This window comes from Sphaeramia orbicularis, chromosome 4 (genome assembly GCF_902148855.1).
Source record: "Sphaeramia orbicularis chromosome 4, fSphaOr1.1, whole genome shotgun sequence".
Lineage (NCBI taxonomy): Eukaryota > Metazoa > Chordata > Actinopteri > Kurtiformes > Apogonidae > Sphaeramia > Sphaeramia orbicularis.
In genome coordinates this window covers 51,882,244-51,905,091 of record NC_043960.1, presented here as the reverse complement: position 1 = coordinate 51,905,091, position 22,848 = coordinate 51,882,244, and the positions used below count along the sequence as shown (strand labels likewise).

The following is a 22,848-nucleotide window of genomic DNA, read 5'->3' as shown; positions in this document are numbered from 1 at the left end:
TCATACACTCATAACTCATACAGATACAGTTCACTGAAACATTTCACATTGACTAAAATCTGAGTGTGGTGGAGGACATCTTGAACAATCCAGATGATCCTTTGTACCACATTCTAACCAATCAGAGAAGTAGCTGCAGTAGATGACTCATGTCACTACAAATGCTGCATCAGACTGTGCGAGACCATAGTCAATAGAATATAAATTGAAAACTAACCTGAAGAACATTCTGGAATTTTTTTTAAATTATCAAAGATTGTGTTGTTGTTGAATTGAAGGCTTAAATCAAACAAGACCATGAAATTCTCTCACTGGTGACTGTCCTGCAAGTCCCATGAAGCTCAGCAAAAGGGGTGGGACTTTGCCTGTCTATAAAGACTGTACCACTACCTAGCTGTGAGTGATACCAGTTATTAGAAAAGTCATAAAACAGTTTGACTTAACACAACTTTAACTGTCAAAGTTTAAATGACAAAATTAGTAGGTCAGACTTAATAAAAGCATGTCATCTATGTTTTCTAAAATTCTACACACTTCCACTAGACATATATGGATAAGTACCAGTGCACTGCATGCATAGAACTAGAAAATATAACAGTAACAGAGTTCATCATCACAATAAACAGTTAAAAAAAACAGTTTGTAAGTTTTAATTGCTCAACAAGTGGAATAAATGCTGCATTCCAATCTGAACATTTTATGCATTTGGACTCAATGTTGGACAAATGGAAAACTGAGTTTAAATCTTACAAACTGCATCTTTAGGAAAACAATAATTAAGCCATGGTGACTTCCTGTCTTTGTGCCTGTCAGATATCATCAGCTGTGATCAAACATGTAGTGGTGAAAGTGGCAGTAGTGACAGTCATTAATGGTGGTATTAGTCATATTAGTAGAGTTGAAGGAGCGGTAGGAACAGTAATAGTGGTACTGGTAATAGTAGTGGGGCCCCACACCTGGGACTGCCGTCACTGCCCCAGTGCATTGCATTGGGAGACAGATGAACAAAGAGAAAGACAAAGTGACACACATATTAAACACATAAGGATTAACTGAGGCGTTGCTGCACTACAACGTGTAGACAGCAGTTGAGTTTTCATCCAAATGTTATGCAAATTTTACATTGAATTTTTAGCAAAATAAAATACAAATGTATTTGTGCTTACAACCACTACATTTATAAGAATATGAGGAGCTGATTCTATATCATGATTAGAGCTGGGTATCATGGCCAATTTCTTTAATCAATCTGATATTGATTCATAAGGTTCTGAATCAACTGATCACGATTTGTTCTGGTCCGATCCCATCTTGATTCGATTGAGTATTAATTGACTGATTCAGATTCCTTTAGTGATACCAAAGTACAATTTTGAGCTGTAACCTGATTATCTGACTACCGTAGCCATGCAACACATCAATACTGGTATCAATATTGATATTAGAAAGGAAATAAATATGACTTTTCAGCAGTAAATAGCTGAATCATGAACAGACAGCAGCATTGCCATGTTTCTACAGTGGCTCAGAATGGACTTCTTCGTCATCTTTATTCTGTTTTATGCCTGGTGGCTTCTAGTGTTAAGGTGCATTGCTATGGCACTGCTACCAATTTTGGGCCACCTGAAACATAATCATGTTGGGTCCTTGATACAAGAAAATCACTGGAAACAATCTGTTGGAGCTGGGGGGGTTGCGGTCCGTGATTGTCAGAGCATGCAAAGTGAAAGTGAAACTGAAGACGCTTTACTATTCCTTTTAACTCTGGGCCCACTCCACAGCTGTATGGGCCCCCCAGGGACGCTGGGGCCCATGAATTTGTCATGTTTACCCCCTCTTAATGGTGCCCCTATAGCTTAGTGTGGATCCAAGTTAATATTCCTAAAACGTCTGGCTTCCACGACCCGCCTCGGAGAGCCTCCGCCCACCAGACAGTCCGGGTGGCCAGTTCCTCCGCACTGCGGGTTCAAGTTTGAGGCTGGGAGGACCTCCTGCTGAGATAGTTTAACTTTTCCCCACCCTTCCTCCATGGCCCTCCCGCACCAGAACCATTGGGAGCGAGACACCCCATCTCCCCCAGGGGCCCGCAAGATGGAGCTAGCTGTGCCTTGGTGGTACCCGGGTCAGGTGCTCATGGTTCGATTCTAAAAAATCTCGCTCATCCACTATTACTCGATAGCGCAAAATTTAAATAAAATCAATCCAAAATCAATTGAATCAATTTTTTTTACCCAACCCTAATCATGATCATCATCATCTAGGCTTGAAACCAGCTTTTTTTACAATATTTAATGAGTTTCTCTTTCTACTCAACTTTTCTTCTGTTTAAATTGAAAATGCAAATAAAAACAACTGGATGTAAATGCACTTGACAGTGAAGTTTTTCTGCCATGACTTTACATCAGTTGATTAATATGAAAAATTTTAGTGCTTAAGTAAATTTTCTGTGGCAGAAATTCAAACAAACCGATGACTTTACTGTTGAATGAGAATCTGCGCAGTGTCAGTTCTTGGTGTCACTTAATGACCCATACTTGGTGCAGATCCTGACAGTTATTGCTGTGGTGTTAACAATCACCATGCTGTCACTGAGAGCCTACAAGTTTTACAGTTCCTCTGGGAGAAACCAACATAAACAAACACAGACTTAGTGGGAAAACTGCCTAAATAGTAGATAAAATTAATGAAGAAAAAAATTTGTTAAATTGAAGTGATTATTGCAAGGATTGCTTTGTCCTTTTGATCTATCTTGCGATTGTTGTCGGTTGCCATTAAGCTAGAGAACAGTGCCAAACACCAAAACAGACAATACTTTTGAATTCAATTTCAAACAGCAGAAAAAAATATCGTTTGATCGCAACAAAACCACACAACTGATAAATTGAAAAATATATTATAAAAAAAAACTAATCTCTGGGACAAAATGAGAGCACTGGTTTGTGCTGGCATGTGATGGTGTTGTCTGAACAATAGCTACTGTACCTGGAGTCACTCCCCCAGTGCATTGCATAGATCTTGGCCAGGTGGCCCCTGAGAGTGCGTCGCGTCCGCATCTGTATCCGGCCCACTGAGTCCAGACCAGCTGTGATCTGCCAAAACACAGGAAGAAGCGTCAGCGCTGACACTCAATTCCCACACATACTCATGAGTACATAACTTCACTATAAACCACTGATTCACAATAACAGAAGTTGTAACTCTGAGTAGTATCAGGGGCAGTTTTATAGATTCACCGACAAATGTTTGTAAATACTGATCGGCCAAAGGCAAAAACCAGGCATAGGAATATTTGCCATGGAAATTTTGACTTTAACTTTGCCCTTATAGATGCCACATCCATTGGAATTAGTGATGGGTGATCAGGCCAAAGGATTATATAACAATCTTTGTGGTAGAATAACAATCCATGACCTGAATCACAATTTTCTAACCTCTTATAAAATGCAGTGTTACGACAAAACTCAAATTTTCACTGGTTTATGGTGGTTTAGACTGTGTGTGATGGCTCTGTTTTATTGTTATCTGACTACACACTCTATTTGTAGTGTTTTCATCCATTACCTGGACTGTGTCAGTCTCATTTGTCCTACTAAGGATCAAAAACATTTTTACACTAATCATCTGTGTAAATCATACCCAGTGCGCATCAGAGTTCAGAGGTTACCAACAGCTGACCAACTTACAACAGTTCTTCGTGTTTATTTCTTCAACAGAAGCAAAACAACATGATACACAAACTCTGCAATTTAATAAGGACTAAGGCCCAATCCCAATTCAACCCTTATCGCTATCCCTACATTTTACACATTCACGTGAAGGGGTAGGGGTGTCCCAATTCTTAATGAGTCGGAGGGGAAGGGCTAAGGGGGAGGGCTGTTTGTCCTCGAAATGGAGACTTTTCAGGATCACACTGCAAATGGGGTATGAGAAATTTCCCATAATTCTGTTCGAGTCATCAGCAAGATGAAGGTAAACACAGCAAAAAAGTGCAGCAGTGTGATGAAAGAAACACACAAATGTCCGCAATTTCTTCATAAATACCTTAATCCTTTGATTGTCCATTTAATACTGTTTCAATGTAATATAGACTGCATTTCTGTGGTTTGCGGTTGATAGCAGCAAAAAGATGCCCAAAGCCCATGCAACAGAGATGGTTACAGCTGCTGACGGCATGGTAAATTCATTCACAAACAAAGTTGTCAAGTTATAATGGCATCGATGACTGCTGATGACATAACAGGTCTCAAAGGGTTATCCTATTTCGTAGGGGAATATTTCAACTCCATTGCAAGGGGTAGGGGTAAGGGGGAGGGCCAAGGGGTGATTTGGGATTGGGCCTAAGATCAAACACTTTGGTATGAACAGGGCTTTAAAGGGTCTGATGTAAACTCACTACCTAGCAACATTAATGCCACAGACCATTGGTTAGTGCATGTTCTCTATAAAGTAACATAATTACACTGATATACAGGCCATTTAAAATTAACGTTAGCCGACTAGTTTTACCAGCACTAGTCACAATCTGTGCAGTTCTTCTGAAAAGAAGATCATCTGCCAAATTAATGCCAATCACATCATGAGACCACCCAACCCTGACTGGACATAGGTTTACACAACATGTCTTTAAGTTTTAAGAAGTATTTGTATGGACTGGGTGGATGGGATTCTTCAGCTGGAGGAATCTGAGACATGTGTCAATGACAGCAACAAACAACCGATAACATCCTTCTATTTCTTCCCTCTTAGTGAATGTAACATCTCTTAGCTTCTTCTGTGTCTCAGTTTCTACCCCTGGCTTCTACCTCTTGTTCTCCTGCCATGCAACAGAAGAAATCTCTGAATGTAGTTCAAAAATAAGTAAACATCTGAGAAATTCCTAAGATAGAGATCTTGACATTTTACAGTTTTTGCTCAGTAGACAAAAAAAATCTGTTCTGAGGGGTTTACAAATATATTTTTGGGACATAGCAATGTTTGTGGTTTTATCTTTAAGATGCTCTTTTTTATTTGTGATGCAAACAAAAACAGGCCTTGTTATTTCTCCATAATTCATTCTGATGAAATCACTTACCTGTGACAGAGTGGAGTCACTGCAGGCTTTCCTGGCATCCTGGAAGACAACAAAAACCTTAAGAAAACTTGATAATGAGAAATTTAATTTACTGCATAGCTAAATGTGACATCAGGGTTTCCTCTATGTTTTCAGAGCGCTTTGGTTCCGTCTGAATTCTGGGGTAGTGGTTAGGATGTTTGAACTTAAATTAGTGTTTGTGTTGTTTTCAACTGCTGTTTGTACCATATGTGTGAAAGACAGCTGGCAACACTGCATTTACATACATGTATAATCATTTCCTCCCATTTGTGAAGAAGAAATTTGGACTTTTTTATTATAAAAAGCCAATATTCCACCAATATCCATGTACACAATTTTGGAAAAGCAAAAGCAGATACTAGAAAAAACATCCACAAAGCTTGTAAACAATTACAACCACTAGATCTGAACAAGTCACTTCATTTGTTTTGACGATGTTCACACTAATATCAAATTAAATGGCTTCAAATCCTCCATCTAAGCGTTATAATCGTAGGGAAACCCTTGGATATATTCTACTACTGAACAGAAATACATATAATGAAACCAACACTAAAAGTAAAAAAATAAATGGCAATAAAAACATTTCTCTGAATATATGTTGTATATTACAGCCAAACACAACATTGGAGTGTGCGATTGGTCACAGAAGAATCTCAAACCAGCAAATGACATTTATAAATCAACCCCACAGATAAACTTTTGCACAGGGATGGAGGTGGCTGATTGACAAGTTATAGGCCTAGTGCGTCACTGTCTCCTCAGACACTGTGAGTCACGGCTGGCAGTGAACAGACAGAAGGACACATGTGATGTGAACACACACATGGACAACACACTGTCATACGTTGTCAACATAAACAAACTCATGCATACAAATGCTGCCTTACCCGGATCTGATTGCGTAGTTGCTCAGCTTCCTGCCGCAACTGTTCCAGCTCGCTCATTGTCCCTCTGATATGTTCAGGTCACACTCTGCTCCGAATACTGACAGGGCTGGGAAAACACACGTGCCTACAGGCATACACACACACACACACGCACTCACACACTCTCACACTCACACACCGCTTTACCAGCTGACACCTGCAAGACAGAGAAACAGAAAGAATATAAGTCCACTGGGCGGACGGGGGACACTATCATTCAACAAACATCGGCATCCTGTTTGGGTGCTGCAAAGGGAGTGAAAAGGGAAGGGTGGGGCTAGGTGGGGGCCTGGAGGGTGGCCTAACTCTTCAAACACCCCCAGTCTGGTTCAAAAGGCCATCTGAGCCAGGCTCTGACCTTTCCTCACTCAATCAGCCTTTGTGTTGTTGCAGTGCACTGTTTGCTTGGCTCAAACCAAAGAGGCATGAATGTACATGAGTGCATTGTAGACATGGGCAGCCTTGGCCGCTTGATTAGACAATATGTCCAAGTGAGAAAAAAAAAGAACATATGTGCATATATTTACCACAAACTTATAATATGAGAATATTTTAAGAGCATCTGAGAGTGAGCATCTGCTTGTGTGTGTGTGTTCATTTTGCCACTTCATTTACCTTGGGTCATGTGAATGTGGGTCACAAAGCACTTAGACACTCCTCAGAAATGTTTGGACCGTACCTCCCAACCCCCCCCCCCCCCTTTTTCCATGCTATTTTACAGCCCACATGTCCAACCCTCTGAGATTAAATTTTCAGTTCTGTTTTCTATAATTCAGCAATTAGACTGAGTCCAACCCTTCCTTTCTGAAGAAAATTGTGTTAATGTAAAGTGGAAGATGCTTGTGCTTTATCTTGTTATTGCAGAAGTTTCAAAACTACCAAATAGCAGGGGAACAACTATTAGAATAATCTGACATTCATCCAGCTCACATTATCAACATACTGTACATTTTTACTTTTTGTTTCCCAGTTCACCTTGATTTGGCCATTGTGTTTTGCTGTGCTTAAACAAGACTCGATGCCTTGGACTGCTCATTGTGGACTCTTGTCTCAGTAATGGCCAAAGAGGTCTTTGACAGTAATGAGGCATCAGGGACAGTGAGCCTTGCAATGCTTTAAGCTGCCCAGGAGTGACGTCACTCTCTCCTCTGGCTGACGCAAACCCTCTGAAGAGGGGCTTTGAGCGTCAGCTCACCAGTGATGAATGCACTAGTCCTCTGTAACTGTGGCCGTGGGTCCTCTATAATGTATACCCTGGAAATCTAACATCATACAGCACCTTGTGGACCTAATATGACCTTCTGCACTCAACGACATATTTTTTGACACCAACATTTTCAGCCCAACACTTGTGCTGTGAAAGATGCACATGAGAAAAATGAGGTGGAAAGTAACAGGAATAATGGAATATACCCCTTGTACTTTATTGTAATCAAATTAAAATAATTAGTTAGGGCTGGCCAACAGAATGATAATTATTATTACATTTTTTTTAACACAATTACATTTATCGTGATGGATATTTATCATTTGGTTTATTTTGATTACATCAGCAGATAAATCACTTAGAAATGTGTAAATGTTTATCATTTCTTGAAATGTCTTTTACAAAATTTGAGTCTTATAGTGTCTTTCACATTGCATCATTTTTGTCTTTTCGTTTTGTGTTGTTTGGTCTTTTACGAATAATTTAAAACTACAAATAACTCTATGAGCTTCGGTCCTGTGAGAAGGTTGAAGGAACCAGCTTTTAAGCTTGAAAGAAATACTGATTTGACATTTATTTTGATAAATATTTACATTGATCAATATCAAAATGTTTATTGTGAAAACTTTATTGGTCATATCACACTGCTCTGTTCCCAGTGTATCTCATCATTGATATGTTACCACACAGTGCAAGATTAATTTAATTACTCACACATAGGACACTAAATAACAATAATTTAGAAACCAAAAGTGGACTCTACAAACCACTACAGTAAGGGAAGTAACCAGGCATAAATCACAACAGAAAGAATATGATATACAGACAAATAATAACTATAAAGTTTCCCTCTTAACTTTTTATGGTTGTAAACTTGAAGTGTGTGTCTTTTCTTTTGGAGTTGGACAAAGCAGCTCCAGTTAACGCAGACCCATGGCACACATCAGGCAGCGACAAAGGTGGAGCTGTATGCTGGAGCTGCTCATTGTTTAGTATGAGGCTACCAGCTAAAGTAGATAGTGCTGCTTGGCACTGCCACTGTCAGCTCTCTGAGCCATCAAGCCGGGCCATGGGAGATTACTACTGCTCTGCCCTACTGACACCAACCCAACAACCTGCTCAGCCTGCTGGGGCAGCTTCCAGCACTCAGCAACACTCTAATGTGACAAGGAAGCACAAACCTGTGGAGCTTCAAGAATCATAATATATATATTATGGAATAGCACAAATATGTGTTTGCACATTTGATTTCTACAACTATGAGTCATCAAAGAGAGGCAGTTTGATGCCAGAGAACCGCTGACAGAGATAGAGAACCCATTAAAAACAACCATCTACAGTATGATGTTCATTTTGTCTTAACCACTGGCAGCGATATCTCAATCAGCACAAATTTTAGTCAATAATAACTGATTCAACACACTCAATTAGGGCTGCAACTAATGATTATTTTCCTAATCCGCCCTTTTCCCTTAATTTACCTATTAACTCTTTGGTCTAGAAACTCCAGAAAATTTTGTGTTGAAGTGTTTAAGCCTGAAAGGATGTCCTCAAATGTCTTGTTTGGTTCAGGAATTTCAGTGGAGGAGGAAAGACACTGGAAAATAATCATGTTTTACAAGCTGGAGAAAAAAAAAAAAAAAAAAAAAAAAAAAAAAAAAAAAAATATATATATATATATATATATATATATACATATATATATATATATAAAATCCAGTTTCCATTGTGTGTGATGATAGTCAGTCACTTTCATTTTAATATCACTCACAACGGGAAAAACCGAGACAGGGTTTTCCCTACATTATAAGGCTTAGGTGCAGCACCCAATCCACGTAAAATCAAAACTAAATGATTTGCCCTTGATTTGATAGTAGTAGCTGATCCCATATGGATTTTCAGCAACTTTTGTCTATTATTATATTCTTTTCCAATTTTTAATACTCCGAAATGGTAAGAGTAATGGGGGGGGGGGGGGGGGGGGCTCCAGTTGTGTTCCAATGTCTACCACAAACTAAATTCTTCTAGAAACTAAACTTCAACAAAGTCCTGAAGACAGATCAAAGAATCAGTTTGGCTGACAGAACATTTTATAAACTAACAGTATCAGCAGAACTTCACCCTGATAGTCCATGGCTAATATGAACCTTCTAAATTGAATTAAGAGACTAACAACTACTGATTACTGATTAAATGATGCTGAAATTTAAAAGTTCCACATTTGTTGATTAATCACTTTGAGTAATGCTGAGTAATCCTGGCTAATTTATTTGGCCATATATTATTGTAAATAATGACTGACTATTTCAATAGTTGACTAGTCATCGATTACTCTATTGACTACTCAACTACTCAGATTAGAAACAAACAAACAAAAAAAAAACAGTGGCTCTTAGTTATAATGCATAACAATGTTGTAAAACAAATATTCAATATATTGCAGCATCAGTGAAATATTTTTTTCCCCTTACACAAAAGTACATTTTGTGCATAACAATTACAGTGTCTAACAAAGTTTGTTAAACAAATAAATACTCAAGAGCTGCAATCAGCAATAAAAAAATAAACACTTTCCCATGCACTTTCATAAACAAAAGTGCATGATGTCACTAACTGTTGATAACTAAATGAGCCTTCGACTAATTTTTCCATTGACTGCTTGTCAACTCGTTGCATCCCTACTGTGAATTATATGTCCAAATTCAACTGTAGAATTGGACAGCCATGGGCTAGAAGGCTAGACAGTTGCCTGGAGAGTCAGCTTGGGACCGAAGGGTCACCAGTTCGGAGAGTTGTTGGTTGATGTGCCCTTGAGCAAGGCACTTAACCCCCCCATTTGCTCCCTGGGCACCTAATATGGCAGCCTGCTGCACCTAGTCTGTAGTGTGTGGTGTGTTCCTGCATGTTCTAGTTATGGGTTAAATGCAGAAGGTCAATTTGGGTGTGCGATGCATGTCTACGATGCATGTCTACATGTGTGAACTATATACTGATAAAATAAAGACTCTTAATTTGTCTTCTTTATTCTTAGTATGTTTTGCAGTGGTGACATCAGTCAGTCAATCATCTATTTGCTTTTTTCTGCTCTAAACAATCGTTACTATATGGCCGTTCAATTACTGGTGGACTCTAGCAGACTGCTCACATCTGCCTGGCTCTTGCACAAGTACTGGTTAACTGAACAGCAGGAGGTGCAGGCAGAGCAGCTGCACCCAGACCAGCAGGACTGAGGGAGCCACAGGGGCTCAGCAACATGAAATGGTCAGGATGTTAGGGAATTAACATCAGGAAAAGACAGGTCTGAACGAGTTATTACTCCACACCCTGATAAAATTCGTCAGTAACTATGTTTTTTTTCCTTTCTTTTATTTATGATAACCAATACTTGTACAAATGTTTCCCCATCAGATGATCAATGATTTGTTAACACCTTAAAGTAAAAAAAAAAAAAGTCAGATCCTCCCTTTACATGTTTTATCGTAAAACCTATTTCAGCATGAGGCCCACTGAAAATGAGCAGGAAATGAAGTCTAGTGTGTGAAAGTCAAAAGTGGAGCCAAGTAGGCGACTCAACCAGGTGTAAACTTGTTCAAGCCAAACCCACTGACAATTCCAAACATCCGCAGAATGGAGGAAATACCTGCTGAGTTTCCAGCAAGGTAAAAGGCAGCGTCTCCTTCACTATGACACATGAACACATCATACCTCAATGATGGTAGTAAATAAGTATATTTTTATTAAATGAACAGATTACCTGACTCAGTACTTCAGAGTGTTTGGCTGTTCCAAACTAGTGTGAGGAGGCTTTATTTATTTATTTTTTTCTTCTTTTAAACACTAAAGAACACTAGCACTGAAACCTACTTAGATCAAAGGTTCAATCTCCAGACAAAAATGCAGTTGCACTTAAGCAAAAATATCTACATCATCTAAATTTTATCCACAGTATTTATTGCAATAATATTTTTTATGAAACATCATTATCATGACAAAATTTTCCTTTTGTCTCAAGGGTTTATTTGGTTTACACTGCATTTAATTATTTTGTGATATACTTGATTTTACAAATTTTATCTTTGTAATTGTTCATAATATTATTTAATGTTCTGTGTCTAAATTTATGAAACATTTGGCTGTTTAGTAAGTGTTCTGATACCAAAAGCGTTTACTTATTTTGATTTAAATGAAAATAAATTCAGTGGGGGAAAAAAACATAAGAAGCATTAAATCATCGTCAGAAATTACAGTTGTGTTTTAGTCTTGATAAGTCATTTCCGTCCTTTCCATCTTGTTTTGTAGGTCAGTGTCATCTTTTTCATCTTTTAAGCCCTTTTTGTCTTGCAACACCCAAATAGTTTAAAACAACAAATGACTGTCTTTTCCAACTATCTTTTCTTTTTTTTCCCCGACACTCACCTAAGACCATGAAATCAACCTTTAGAAGGAAAAGAACTACTGGCTTGACATTTGTCATAATAATCATTAAAATCGATTTATTTTTGACTGACATTTTTATCATGACAATAGCTTTGGTTACATCACCCAGGCTGTGGACAGGAGTCAATCAAAACTCTCAGCTGTGACTGCACTTTTATTCATTAGTTTTCATAGGTGTGGTAGTTACAGGTTTTGTGACATGCCACTGAAACAACTACCAAACATGACTGGAGCCAGTGCTGGGTGATATTAAAATTTTTCAGATTTAATTATGCATCATGCAATAGAAAATTATCCAGTTAAGGTTAAATGGCATTGGAGATTAAACTTAAGTAGCTCATTTTGTCATAGTTTCCCAAGTTAATTGTCCATGTTCTCTGACTAAACTGCTCACAATTATGTAAAAAAGGCAACATGAGAAATCACAGTATTTCAGATGAATACATGACTTGACCTGGCTGTACACTGATTAATGTTATTGGCTAAGTGTGATTGATCAACTACAATATCAGCCCCGCTTCCAGTGCATTTAGTGAGTCAGTACAAAGAGGTACCATTAGTCCTATTAAAACTTACAAATCCAGGACATGACAACAATCCCCAGGTGCTAAACAATCGTCGTAACAGACCCCATCGGGCGGTATAAAAGACTGATCGAGAGGAACATACAAGAAATGACCAGATCCCTGTGTAACGACATAAGATTAAGGTTGCATATAATGGCGCTCTTAGAATATTGTTGAAATATCCAAGGTGGGAAAGTGCAAGTTATCTTTTTGTGACATGTAATGTTCCTACTTTTCATGCTTAGCTGAGGAATTTTATATATAAGTTCATGTGCAGGCTCAAGGGATCTAGGAATGGAATCATTATGTCTCTGACTCTAATCTGAGTGACACAAGGTACAACTCCATCTTTTGGAAATACTGGCACACACAACTATATGTATTTTAATTGCTGACTACTGACTGACATGGTGTATCTATGATTTTTCTTCTTTTTTTTTTTTTTATCTCAGTGGCATGTGTGTGTGTATTGTCTACTTTTGGACTTCGAGTCTGCGAAATAAAATAAAAGTCATAACACATACGGTGTATGAAATGATCGTGGACAATTTTCATCAGTTCATACAAGTGGAGTCTGGCACGAGCAACACACAGCCCAAGTCGCGCGCCCCGTCACGCTACCAGTTGCCGCTCGGATGAAGGCGGTGGACTGTCATGTATATTTAATAGCACAGAAAAAACACTACGCAGGGTATCGTGCGAGTACAAATGACAAAACTGCTGTATGAAATGGGAAAAGAAGAGTTATGTGTCTTCTAGTGAAAGGTTTGCCCCTGCAGTTCCGCCTTAAGAGTCATTTGACAGTATGTAAAAAGGCCGCATTTGGATAACAGTGAACAGTGAAAAAACACAGCACCGAGGCAATGGAAGCCGTGGAACAGTTCTGACAAGAGGCACACTGCTTCTCTGAGCACCGACAGTATGTAAGATCGGGTATGTGTTCGTGAATTCCCTTTTATATGTATGAAAAAGCAAAATAAAGAGGCCGTGAGTAACGCAGGAAATAGCAGAAAAAGGCACCAAAATATGAAGACAGTCTCCCCGTCCTTACCTGAAACAGGCTTTTAGGCTCTGTCCGTCCCTCCAGTCGGTGTCACACTGGTCCGTTTTCACACGACAACCATGGTCCCAGCTGTGACAGAAATCGTAAAGGAAGGCGAGTTAATTTTAAGACAATTTAATCAGTTTAAAGGGTCAGGGGCGAGCGCAACTCGGGTCGGATTTGACTAAAATTTTCACTAAGCAAGCTAATCACCACACCCATGAAAGTGGGAACATGGCAACAGCCTACGCCGAGGGGTGCGCAGAGGCATATACACGAATACTTTGGGTTTTCCAGCGACTGTACGAGGTTAAAAAAAATCGAACATTTATGAAAATAGGCCTTATTTATATATTAGTTCGAGTCCACTTCATGCTGATGTTTGTAATTGCTTGTAAAACTGTTTGAAGTGGATTGTATAACCTCACGGGTGAAATGGTATTGTCTGTCAGCCCCCTCAAGAAAAAGGAACCGAATGGGATACAGGAAACAAATAGACTATTAAACCCATAAAGTACGTAGAAATAGTGAATGAAAGGGATTTTACCTGACGTTTACAGAGACTGTTTTTCACACTGAAATGTAGTGAACTCTATATCTTGATTTATTAAATTGCCAATACAATGAATACGTCAGAATAATAGAAAGCATTATTAACGTGTCACAGTGAAAGTAGGGTGTTGAACTACAGTGAAAACCTCTACCTGAGAACTGTAACCAGCATTGTTTTTTTTTTTTTTTTTTTTTTTTTTTTTTCTTAAAAGTAACATCTACAGGATACAAAGTGCTATATACAATGCAAGTAAGCATTCTGAGGCTACAATTTGTAGAATATGGGGGAAGTCTACCCATACATCAGAGTGGAAAATATGTTAGTACTTCTGTTTGGCACAGAGAATAAATAAATAAATAAATAAAATTATATATATATATATATATATATATATATATATATATATATATATATATATATATATATATATATATATATATAATTCTCTTTTTAAAATCATCCCCCAAATTTAAATTGTGTAAAGACTGCGCCGGGAGACAGCTGTGCCAAGTCTCACTCCGGTGCTCCACGGTTAGCCGGCAGTGGGCTCATTGAAAAGGATCTCTCTCCATTAGGACAGGATGAATTTTTAATGTGGCCAATGAAAGGGAGCAGTGGGATAGGCTTTTCCATATCTCTGCACGAAGCCACAATCAATAGAGGCGAGATGAAAGTTGCCCAGCCCTTGGTTTCCTTTCGGAATGGCATGGGGTCAGATTAAGTCTAATTGAATTCACACACAGCAGTAGTTTAGGTGTGCTCCCCACCCCACCCCCAAACACATTATGAGGATTAGGAAAAGCATGATAACAGAACCAAATGTTTTGGGAGTTTTGATATTAGTTGTATTTGGAAGTGATTTATTAGAGTAACATGTAAATTTGCTATTAGTCAGATACAGTTTAGTATGAATACGATCCTTTACTTTATGTAAAGTAGTGTTCTTAAATAAGAAATAACCACTTTACTATTTTTAGGAAAGGAGGTGATCTTATAGACTGCTCTCGACATGTCTGAATACCTTCCTACTGCATGATACATATCACATCATAACCACAAATCAATACATGGAGAGAATAATTTTACTGTTATTGTTTAATATGTGGCAAGACAGTACTCTGAAACAAGATATGACAAAAACCAGAGAATGACATAATTCTGGTTTGCCCAAGATTTCTGTCAGGTCATGTCTGCAGTTACTTAACAAATTCAGTATTGATTGCACAAGGTAGGTATAAGTCACGTAACTGCATTGCATCTGGATTTGAATTGAACTCCGCATTTTTGTGAGCTGTCAATTGCATTTGTCTAATTTAAAAATAATCTATAAGATTAACTATATTCTTCTTTTTCTTCTTCACCCTTCCACAAGTAAGCAAAAGTGACATGAATTCATCAGCCAGCTGAGAATCAGTCAGGGTGTCCAAAAGCCCATCCTCAACCAATCAGGTCCCTCAGCCCATTGCTTGGCAACCAAAGGCGAGGGGGAGGGAGCAAATTGACACTGTAAAAATAGCACATCAATAGCCTGGTGTCTGAAAAAAAAAAGAAAGGCACACATGTTGGAGTGGCTATAAATAGCCTCTCAGAGCTCAGAACAGGTATTGTGTACAGTAATTCAACTGTATTGTTGTGTTTATGTGAGAAATAATTGTATGAGTGCAAATCCAGCATGGGTAGTGATCATGTAATGGATTTCAATGTACAGTAACACCTTGTCAGCTCAATGAAGTTATCTGAATATTATTGCTAATTTTGGATACAACAGAAATTATTACCCTTTATTACTGCATGTGTAATAATGTCCAAAAACCAACAACAAGTTGGAATTTATCCACACAATGTTTCATCTGTTTCTGTCCCCCTGATGTTTTGCATCAATGCAAAATTGCAATAGCTACTACTGTTATCTGCTGCCTGTTATCTGGTACATTTGAATGCACTAGGTCAAACAATAATATGCAAACAAATCTTTTCATGTCTTAGGGAATTCACGGTTTAATGGCTGCATCTATGATTATTCTGTCTTTACATATTATCTCATAATGACAGCTTCATAGGCTCAATGAGCTGAGTGGACTTTATGTATTATTTGATCATATAAAATTGGTAATGTATGTCTTTTATGTGATGGATAATGAGAGTAAAGTACATTTCATATTTAGAGCTATCGCATCCAGAAATACTTAAAAATGAGCCTGATACGTGGGTGATCATATCAGGTGGAGATAATGGGGTGTCATTCTGAACCTCCTCAATGACTATTTTTATCTGCACGTTTCTTTTTTTTTTTTTTTTCTCACATGTGCTGATGCACCCTGACAACCTCCCTGTAATACTTTCACTGTATCAAAGGCAATTAAAAGGTGTAGCAACGCTGGGACCTTAAAAGGCTTTATCAGGGCCGTCTTATCCAACAGACATCTCCCGGGGAGGCTGGCCGTTGCCAGAGTAACCCTCACAAATGGCAACTGACGTCAAGAAGGTAGGAGAAATACCAGGGAGAGCCAGAGCTGCTATGCATAATGGATTATTGAAAAAAGGGCCCTCTTGAAGAGTGCAAAGTGACTTAAATATGCGTGCCTCGCCAGGCTCACCACCACTTCTCTTACTCTATCTTCCTCTCTCTTTCTGTGTGATGAGGAAAATAGATGTTGACAGTGTTAGAGTTTTACTTGCTGACTGGCACAGATTGAGCTTGACTGGCCCAGTTGAAGTGATCCATCTTCAGTCAAACATAGCATAATGATCTATCACTTCATACTGTCATATTGTAATCATTTCCAAAGCTTAGGAATTTTCATATTATACTTGTGCATCTTGTTAATACAAATTCATAGGATGGACTGGAGTATGTGTGCTCTTACAGTAATCAGGAGAACACATATTCTGCAGTGCATCTTCAAAACATAACGTTATTTGGCGGAAATCAGATGGACACAGTTTTAGAGCTAATCAGTTCAGATCATGTTTAGATGTCCAGAGTGTAACGACAAGCCGTTTCCTCCTTCTCTGTTTTCATTCCTCGTCTAATCTCAATGCTGTTGTTGGATTATGAGACTGTCAGGGCAACATTTCCATGAAGTGGCCTCCATGTTTTCGTGGTAATGTTTGTAGTGTTAAGAGTCACACTACTGACAAGCAGGACACAGAATGTAGAGTTTGGTGATGCAAAAAGTCAACTACTGCTGCTAAATGGATGAATGAAAGACACTGCATTTTGTATGAGAGGTTTTAAACATGTCGGTTTTGAGCAGATATCAACACAATGGCTGTCAAGATAATCACTATAGTGGCCTTTTGGACAATCATATTCTCTTACACTTAGTATTAGAGTCATTTGATTTAAAAGTGTCATTTGTTACACTTCTGCAGAAAGAACAAGAATAATCTTAATCATAAAATTAACTGCAATGAATATGTGGATACAATATTACTGTGTATGATTATATTCAAACGAATAGGAGAAACAAAAATGATACCAATTACCTTTAAAAGCTCATGAAAAAAAAAAAAAAAAAATCATATAAACAAAATTTTTAAGTGCTACATACAAATTATTTGGGAGAACTTGCCACATTCCCCATTTTTGCTTAGTTAGATTTTTTTCAGCTACAAACACAAATATTATAGATTTGCTAGGGAGTATATTTTACTACTTGAAAAGAATTTTGAGTTTGACAACCCTACATTTTTTTTGACACAGTTGATGTCTCATTGCATGTAATTTACACATTTTTAGAGTTTATTTGTTGAATTTGACATGGCAAATCGTACAAAACCATCATACTAAACACAGAAGTGGAAAGTTTTCTTGCATGAGAGCCAATGTTGTACGTGAAAAGTACCTGAGTTTTCTATGTTACAAAATAGTTTTATTTTAAAACAGAGCATAAACAACTGGCATCCATCTTGAAAGGTAACATGTCTGCTATTACATGTGCAAAATATGAATGAAAAGAGACATCTGGTGCAGAATGAAAATGACTGAAACATAGCTTTTGTTTCAGGCAGAAGCTGTAGAGGAAATGTGCAAAAGAGAAGAAGTGAGAGTGTTTCAGTCGTGGGGAATCCCAGACACTTCTGTAAATCAGGGGTGCAACAAACAGCACTGAGCATAAACATAAGCATTCGTTTCCTGAGAGGTGAATCACTCAAATCAAGTATGGGAAAAAAATAAATAAAAGAAGTGGGAAACAACCTTGATGTATCAATACCACTCTTTACAAATACCTCTAAGAACAGCAGCACCACTATGATACCAAATGATCATTAATTGATCACCATGAGCCCACAATTACTTTGACTTGACGTGGTGCACCACACGTTCAGAATACTGGAAAAGACCCAAGGTTTTACCTCCAACAGCTGCCTGAGAACACAAGCTGTGAATCCAGAAGTAGAGCTGCATTTGACAAGAGCAACATCAAATCACCACCCACTGGCATTAATAGTTCCACATCACCTCCATATTAATCTTAACTAAGTTACCAGTACAGTTTTAGGATCTTCTAATAATGTTTTGTTAACAATTTGCAGGTATTCTATTGTAGTAGTGAATTGCACATTGAAGAATCAAACATAAACTCACAAAAAAATTAACTGAATTTAGAAAAAGAACTGAAGATTTTATACCTTTTTCCAGGGAAGATGAGAAGCAGTTTAAGTGAGATTTTCTCTGTATATGTCCTGAATGGTATTAATTATGAGTCACACAGTGCGTTGTAGTTTCAGTTGTTGGTTTCAGTCTGGTGTAGATGCTGCTGGGAGGAGCAGTAAATGGAGATGGAGGCAGAACTGGAGTATGAGGTGGAGAGCAGCTGAGTGGGAGGGAGAGTCTATGGGGGGCACAGAGGATGGGAGATGGAGTACTATTTCTATTAAAGGGACAGGGTGTATTTATTTTCTTTTACAGGAGAAATCACAGAGCTGCTCTCTTTTATGATGAACATAGTGACACAAGAAGAACTGCTTGGATATAATATATTCCCATACAGTGTTTTGATGTTACCAAAAAAAAAAAAAAAAAAAAAAAAACAGTTTTATGGATTCTTTTTTTATTTCTCATATTTAGGAAACATTGTTTCAGGATCCAGATGTATTCTGCCTGATTCCACCATGTTTTTGGTGGAAGACAGCTGATGGATTCAGGATGAAGCCACTTAAAGGTTCATTAAAAAAAAAAAAAAAAAAAAAAAAAAATTATATATATATATATATATATATATATATATATATATTATATATATATATACACACACACACACACACACACACATATATATATATATATATATAAACACACACACAAAAGGGGGCTTCAAAACTTTGCAGAAAAAGGACAGTTAGAAGCAGCGGTTTAAGTTATGAGGGCCATGTAATTTAAACCGTGTCAAAGCTTTGTTCTTTTTCCATGAACTTTTTGAAGCACCTTATATATAAGGAAAAGATGAAGTTGACCAAACCAGATTCAAAATAGATTCCACGTGATTTTTGCCTTAAATGAAAACCAGATAGCAGTCACTGACAAAAAGATCTGATTTGCAGATCCACAGCCTAAACATGATCATACAATTGATGTTTTTAGCAGAGTGTCTGGACAAATCACTCACAGAACCCCCAGGCCCATTTCTGCATGCATACATGAACTGTATTCTAAGACCACATAGATATCATCCATTGAATTTGAACAAAATGCGGCAAACTATATAAATGTTAAATCAAACCACACTAACTTCCCAAGTGTTCATGTCTCATGGATCTAGGATTGAGGACCCATTAACACTGAATCTTCTATAAGTTTACCAAAAAACCCCAAAAAAACAAACACACCTAATGTCAACAAGAAGCCCTTTTATTTATTGTTTGAAAAGCACATTGTTACTCTTAAGTCATTTTACATTTTCAGCAGAGTGTATTTTTGAAGCAACAGAGTTGAAACAATAGCAATTTTCAATTAAACCTCCAACTGTCCATCAGATGTGTGTTCTGAAAGACTTAACTTATTGTGTGCACTGTTAACCACATTTCATAGTGATTGTGGACACCTATGATAATGATACACATCTAAACCTTTCGCTCTGATGTTTTTCAGACATTAAATTTTTGCTTTTTTTTTTTTAATAAAGATGAGATTATTGATACATATATCTCTAAAGCATCTGGAACATGCATCTAGCAGTCACTAAGTGACTGAAGAAAAGTGCACTCATATAGGTGAACTGTATTTGACCTTTTTCCAACAATGAACAATTTTTAAATCGTCCTTTCACATCCAAGATTAATACCTATAGCAAAAACCATATGCACAGACATGTTTGCAGCTACAATGACAGGTCCTATAATCCAACACGTAAATTTGCACTGACCTTTCAACATGTAAAAATACAATAGATTTCTTAAATTTTCTCAGAAACACTACGCCACTAAAAATATGTAGTGTTGCATGTAGGCTCATTAAGGCTTTAGCCACAAACTAATTTCACTCAAACTTGATTCCCTGTGCCAGAGGAAGATCTTTGCTGTAGTTTATTGTACAGGTCGAGCGCCTCATGTACTGCTTCCAGGAGTCACTGCCAGACTCTCTTCCACCTCCTGTGTGTTTCTCTCCACCAAAGGCTCCTCCAATCTCAGCTCCACTGGTAGGAATGTTGACATTCACAATACCACAGTCGGATCCTTTGGGCCCAAGCCAGCGGAAAACACGGCCCATATCTTTGGTAAAGATGCTGCTGGACAGACCCTGCTGGACCTCATTGTTCCAGGCAAATGCCTCCTCTTCTGTCTTGAATTTTAGGACATAGAGAATTGGGACAAAGGTTTCGGTATGGACAATGGGAGCGTCGTGAGCCAGCCCTGTGATGATGGTGGGCTCCACGTAGTTTCCAGGGCGGTCCATCACCTTTCCGCCACAAATGACAGTACCACCTTGCTGCTTGGCCTGCTCAACAGCAGCCAGGTACTGCTCCACAGCTTGTTTGGTGTGCAGAGGTCCATAGAGAGTGCTGGGGTCCCAGGGATCTCCAATGCGGACTTGTTTGTAGGCTTTGGCAATTCTTTCAACCACTGTGTCGTGAACACTTTCATGCAGCATCAGTCTTCTGGTAGTGGTGCAACGCTGGCCAGCTGTTCCCACTGAGGCAAACACAGCAGAGGGAACCACAAGGTTCAAGTCAGCGTCCTCAAACACAATGATAGCATTGTTTCCACCAAGCTCTAGCAGCTTGCGACCGAACCTTTCTTGTACCATCATAGCCACCATTTTACCAACATGAGTGCTGCCAGTGAATGAAAGTAGATCCACACGCTCATCTTTGGCCATAGCTGTGCCAATATCTGCACCTCCACAGGTCATGGAGCAGATGGCCCCTGGCAGATTGTTCTGCTCCAGAACCTCAGCTACAATCTTTGTGACTGCAACACTTGTGAGAGGCGTGGTCGGGGCTCCTTTCCAGAGACACACATTACCACAGGTCAGAGCGATGGCGTTATTCCAGCCATAGACAGCCACAGGAAAGTTGAAGGCAGTGATGATGCCGACAAGACCAACTGGGTTCCACTGTTCAATCAGAGCATGGCCTGGTCTTTCTGAAGGCAGGATGGGCCCACCAATCATTCTTGACAGACCAACAGCATAATCACAGACATCCACATATTCCTGAACCTCCCCAACTCCTTCAACATAGATCTTGCCCATTTCTAGAGAAACCAGGCTCCCAAGGACTTGAATCTTCTTTCTTAATGCATCACCAATCTGTCTTACAATCTCCCCTCTTTTTGGTGCTGGAATATCTGCCCAGATCTTCCAAGCCTCTTTTGTCTTCTGGACAGTTTCTTCATACTCAGCCATAGTAGCCTGGGTTACTCTGGCAATTGGTTCATTGTTGGCAGGACAGTATGAAGTGACGACCTCTCCACTGCCTCCCCACTTCCCGTTGTACATCCCAGGGTTGTCCTCAGACAGGCCCAGCTCTTTCAGCCAGGCATATTTGGGCTGGTTAATCAGGAGCCCTGACATTGCTGCTGAATGCTGGCAGTGAACTGATGCAAATTTCTTTCTGATTAGGAGCCTGCTGTGTCGGGCAATCGTCAGAGTCAAGCAGTGCTGCATGGGTGCTGGTGGAAAAGAAAGTTAAAGATTAATTTTACAAGTTAACAACAAAATTGCAGAACATTGATTAATTATTAGACAGAACACTCCAATACAAAAATCTGATTAAATTTTTTAATCATAGGCTGAAAACACAAATTATAATTTCAGACTGAATTACAGATGTGTTATTGATTCTCTGATTAAATTCTCAAATTTATGAAAATAGTTTTAAGTAATAATTACAACTCTAAATCTCTCTATTGTTAGTGTAGAAAGTTGAGTTGGCTTCCACTCTTTCACACATTGTAAGGAATGCCAGGGAACAGGTGTTAAGCAATAGCAAATCAAAAATAAAGACAGTAAAGCTTATGGATTTACTTAAATTCAGTTGTTATTTAAATTACTATAAATGTTCTTATGTGTTATATAACCCTTGCTGTCCTGAGAATTATTCAACCATGTCCACACTGCGCCTGCGCAATCATTTCAACACCCACGAGGCTTCCTAAACTTACCTATGAAACAATGAAAACTTTACTACTATAGTTTTTAAAATCACTGACCATCTGACTACACGAATGACTTCGTGCCTCTACCCATGCAAATTCTAATTTGGCGTAGTGACATAATACGATAGCTACAGTTACAAACAGTGACATTACGGCTGCAATCAATCCTGTTAAATTTAGCCGACCGTGACTCAAGGTCCCGAAGATTTCACAAAGTCATTTCGTCACGCTGTAAATTATTCTGCACTTACACCATCAGTTGACTAGGGACTAGGGACAAAGGAGAAAGTTTAGAGAACTCATACTTAATTTTTTTTTTAACTCACGTTGATATCTAGTCCGTAAGGCCACGTCCGTTCAGAGCATGGAAGTACTTGCAGTCACTTTAATACTTCCGTCGCGGGTGTAGCGGAAGTGGTGT

The 22,848-nt window shown here is 38.6% G+C and overlaps 2 protein-coding genes across 6 annotated transcripts in view; both read right to left on the bottom strand.

Moving 5' to 3' along the window:
* Positions 1 to 18,603, bottom strand: part of LOC115418044 (guanine nucleotide-binding protein subunit beta-4) — a 33,261-nt gene extending 14,658 nt beyond the window's left edge. The window contains exons 1-6 of one of the 4 annotated variants that reach the window (XM_030132349.1): positions 18,462 to 18,603; positions 13,283 to 13,363; positions 5,983 to 6,178; positions 5,072 to 5,110; positions 2,983 to 3,089; positions 957 to 971 (exon numbers count right to left, since the gene is read on the bottom strand). In XM_030132349.1, the coding sequence (XP_029988209.1) occupies positions 957 to 971; positions 2,983 to 3,089; positions 5,072 to 5,110; positions 5,983 to 6,039 (218 nt within the window). In that variant the 5' untranslated portion in view covers positions 6,040 to 6,178; positions 13,283 to 13,363; positions 18,462 to 18,603. Of the gene's footprint in view, positions 1 to 956; positions 972 to 2,982; positions 3,090 to 5,071; positions 5,111 to 5,982; positions 6,179 to 13,282; positions 13,491 to 18,185; positions 18,204 to 18,461 lie in introns of those variants that run through there. The other 3 variants (XM_030132350.1, XM_030132348.1, XM_030132351.1) reach the window with 3 other exon arrangements.
* A 1,061-nt stretch (positions 18,604 to 19,664) lies between these two features.
* On the bottom strand, positions 19,665 to 22,841 carry aldh7a1 (aldehyde dehydrogenase 7 family, member A1). Of its 2 annotated transcripts, none has more exons than XM_030132626.1 (2): positions 22,754 to 22,841; positions 19,665 to 21,941 (listed from the first exon to the last, which is right to left on the bottom strand). In XM_030132626.1, the coding sequence occupies exon 2, from the start codon at positions 21,934 to 21,936 to the stop codon at positions 20,308 to 20,310; it is 1,629 nt and encodes a 542-aa protein (XP_029988486.1). In that variant the 5' UTR covers positions 21,937 to 21,941; positions 22,754 to 22,841; the 3' UTR covers positions 19,665 to 20,307. The 2 variants fall into 2 exon arrangements, with proteins under 2 accessions (XP_029988486.1, XP_029988487.1); XM_030132627.1 differs by lacking the exon at positions 22,754 to 22,841 and adding an exon at positions 22,679 to 22,697.
* Between the last annotated feature and the right edge of the window lie 7 nt (positions 22,842 to 22,848).

Excerpts from the sequence above, each read along its gene's own strand:
- aldh7a1 (XM_030132626.1), bottom strand. The coding sequence starts at position 21,936 with ATGCAGCACTGCTTGACTCTGACGATTGCCCGACACAGCAGGCTCCTA.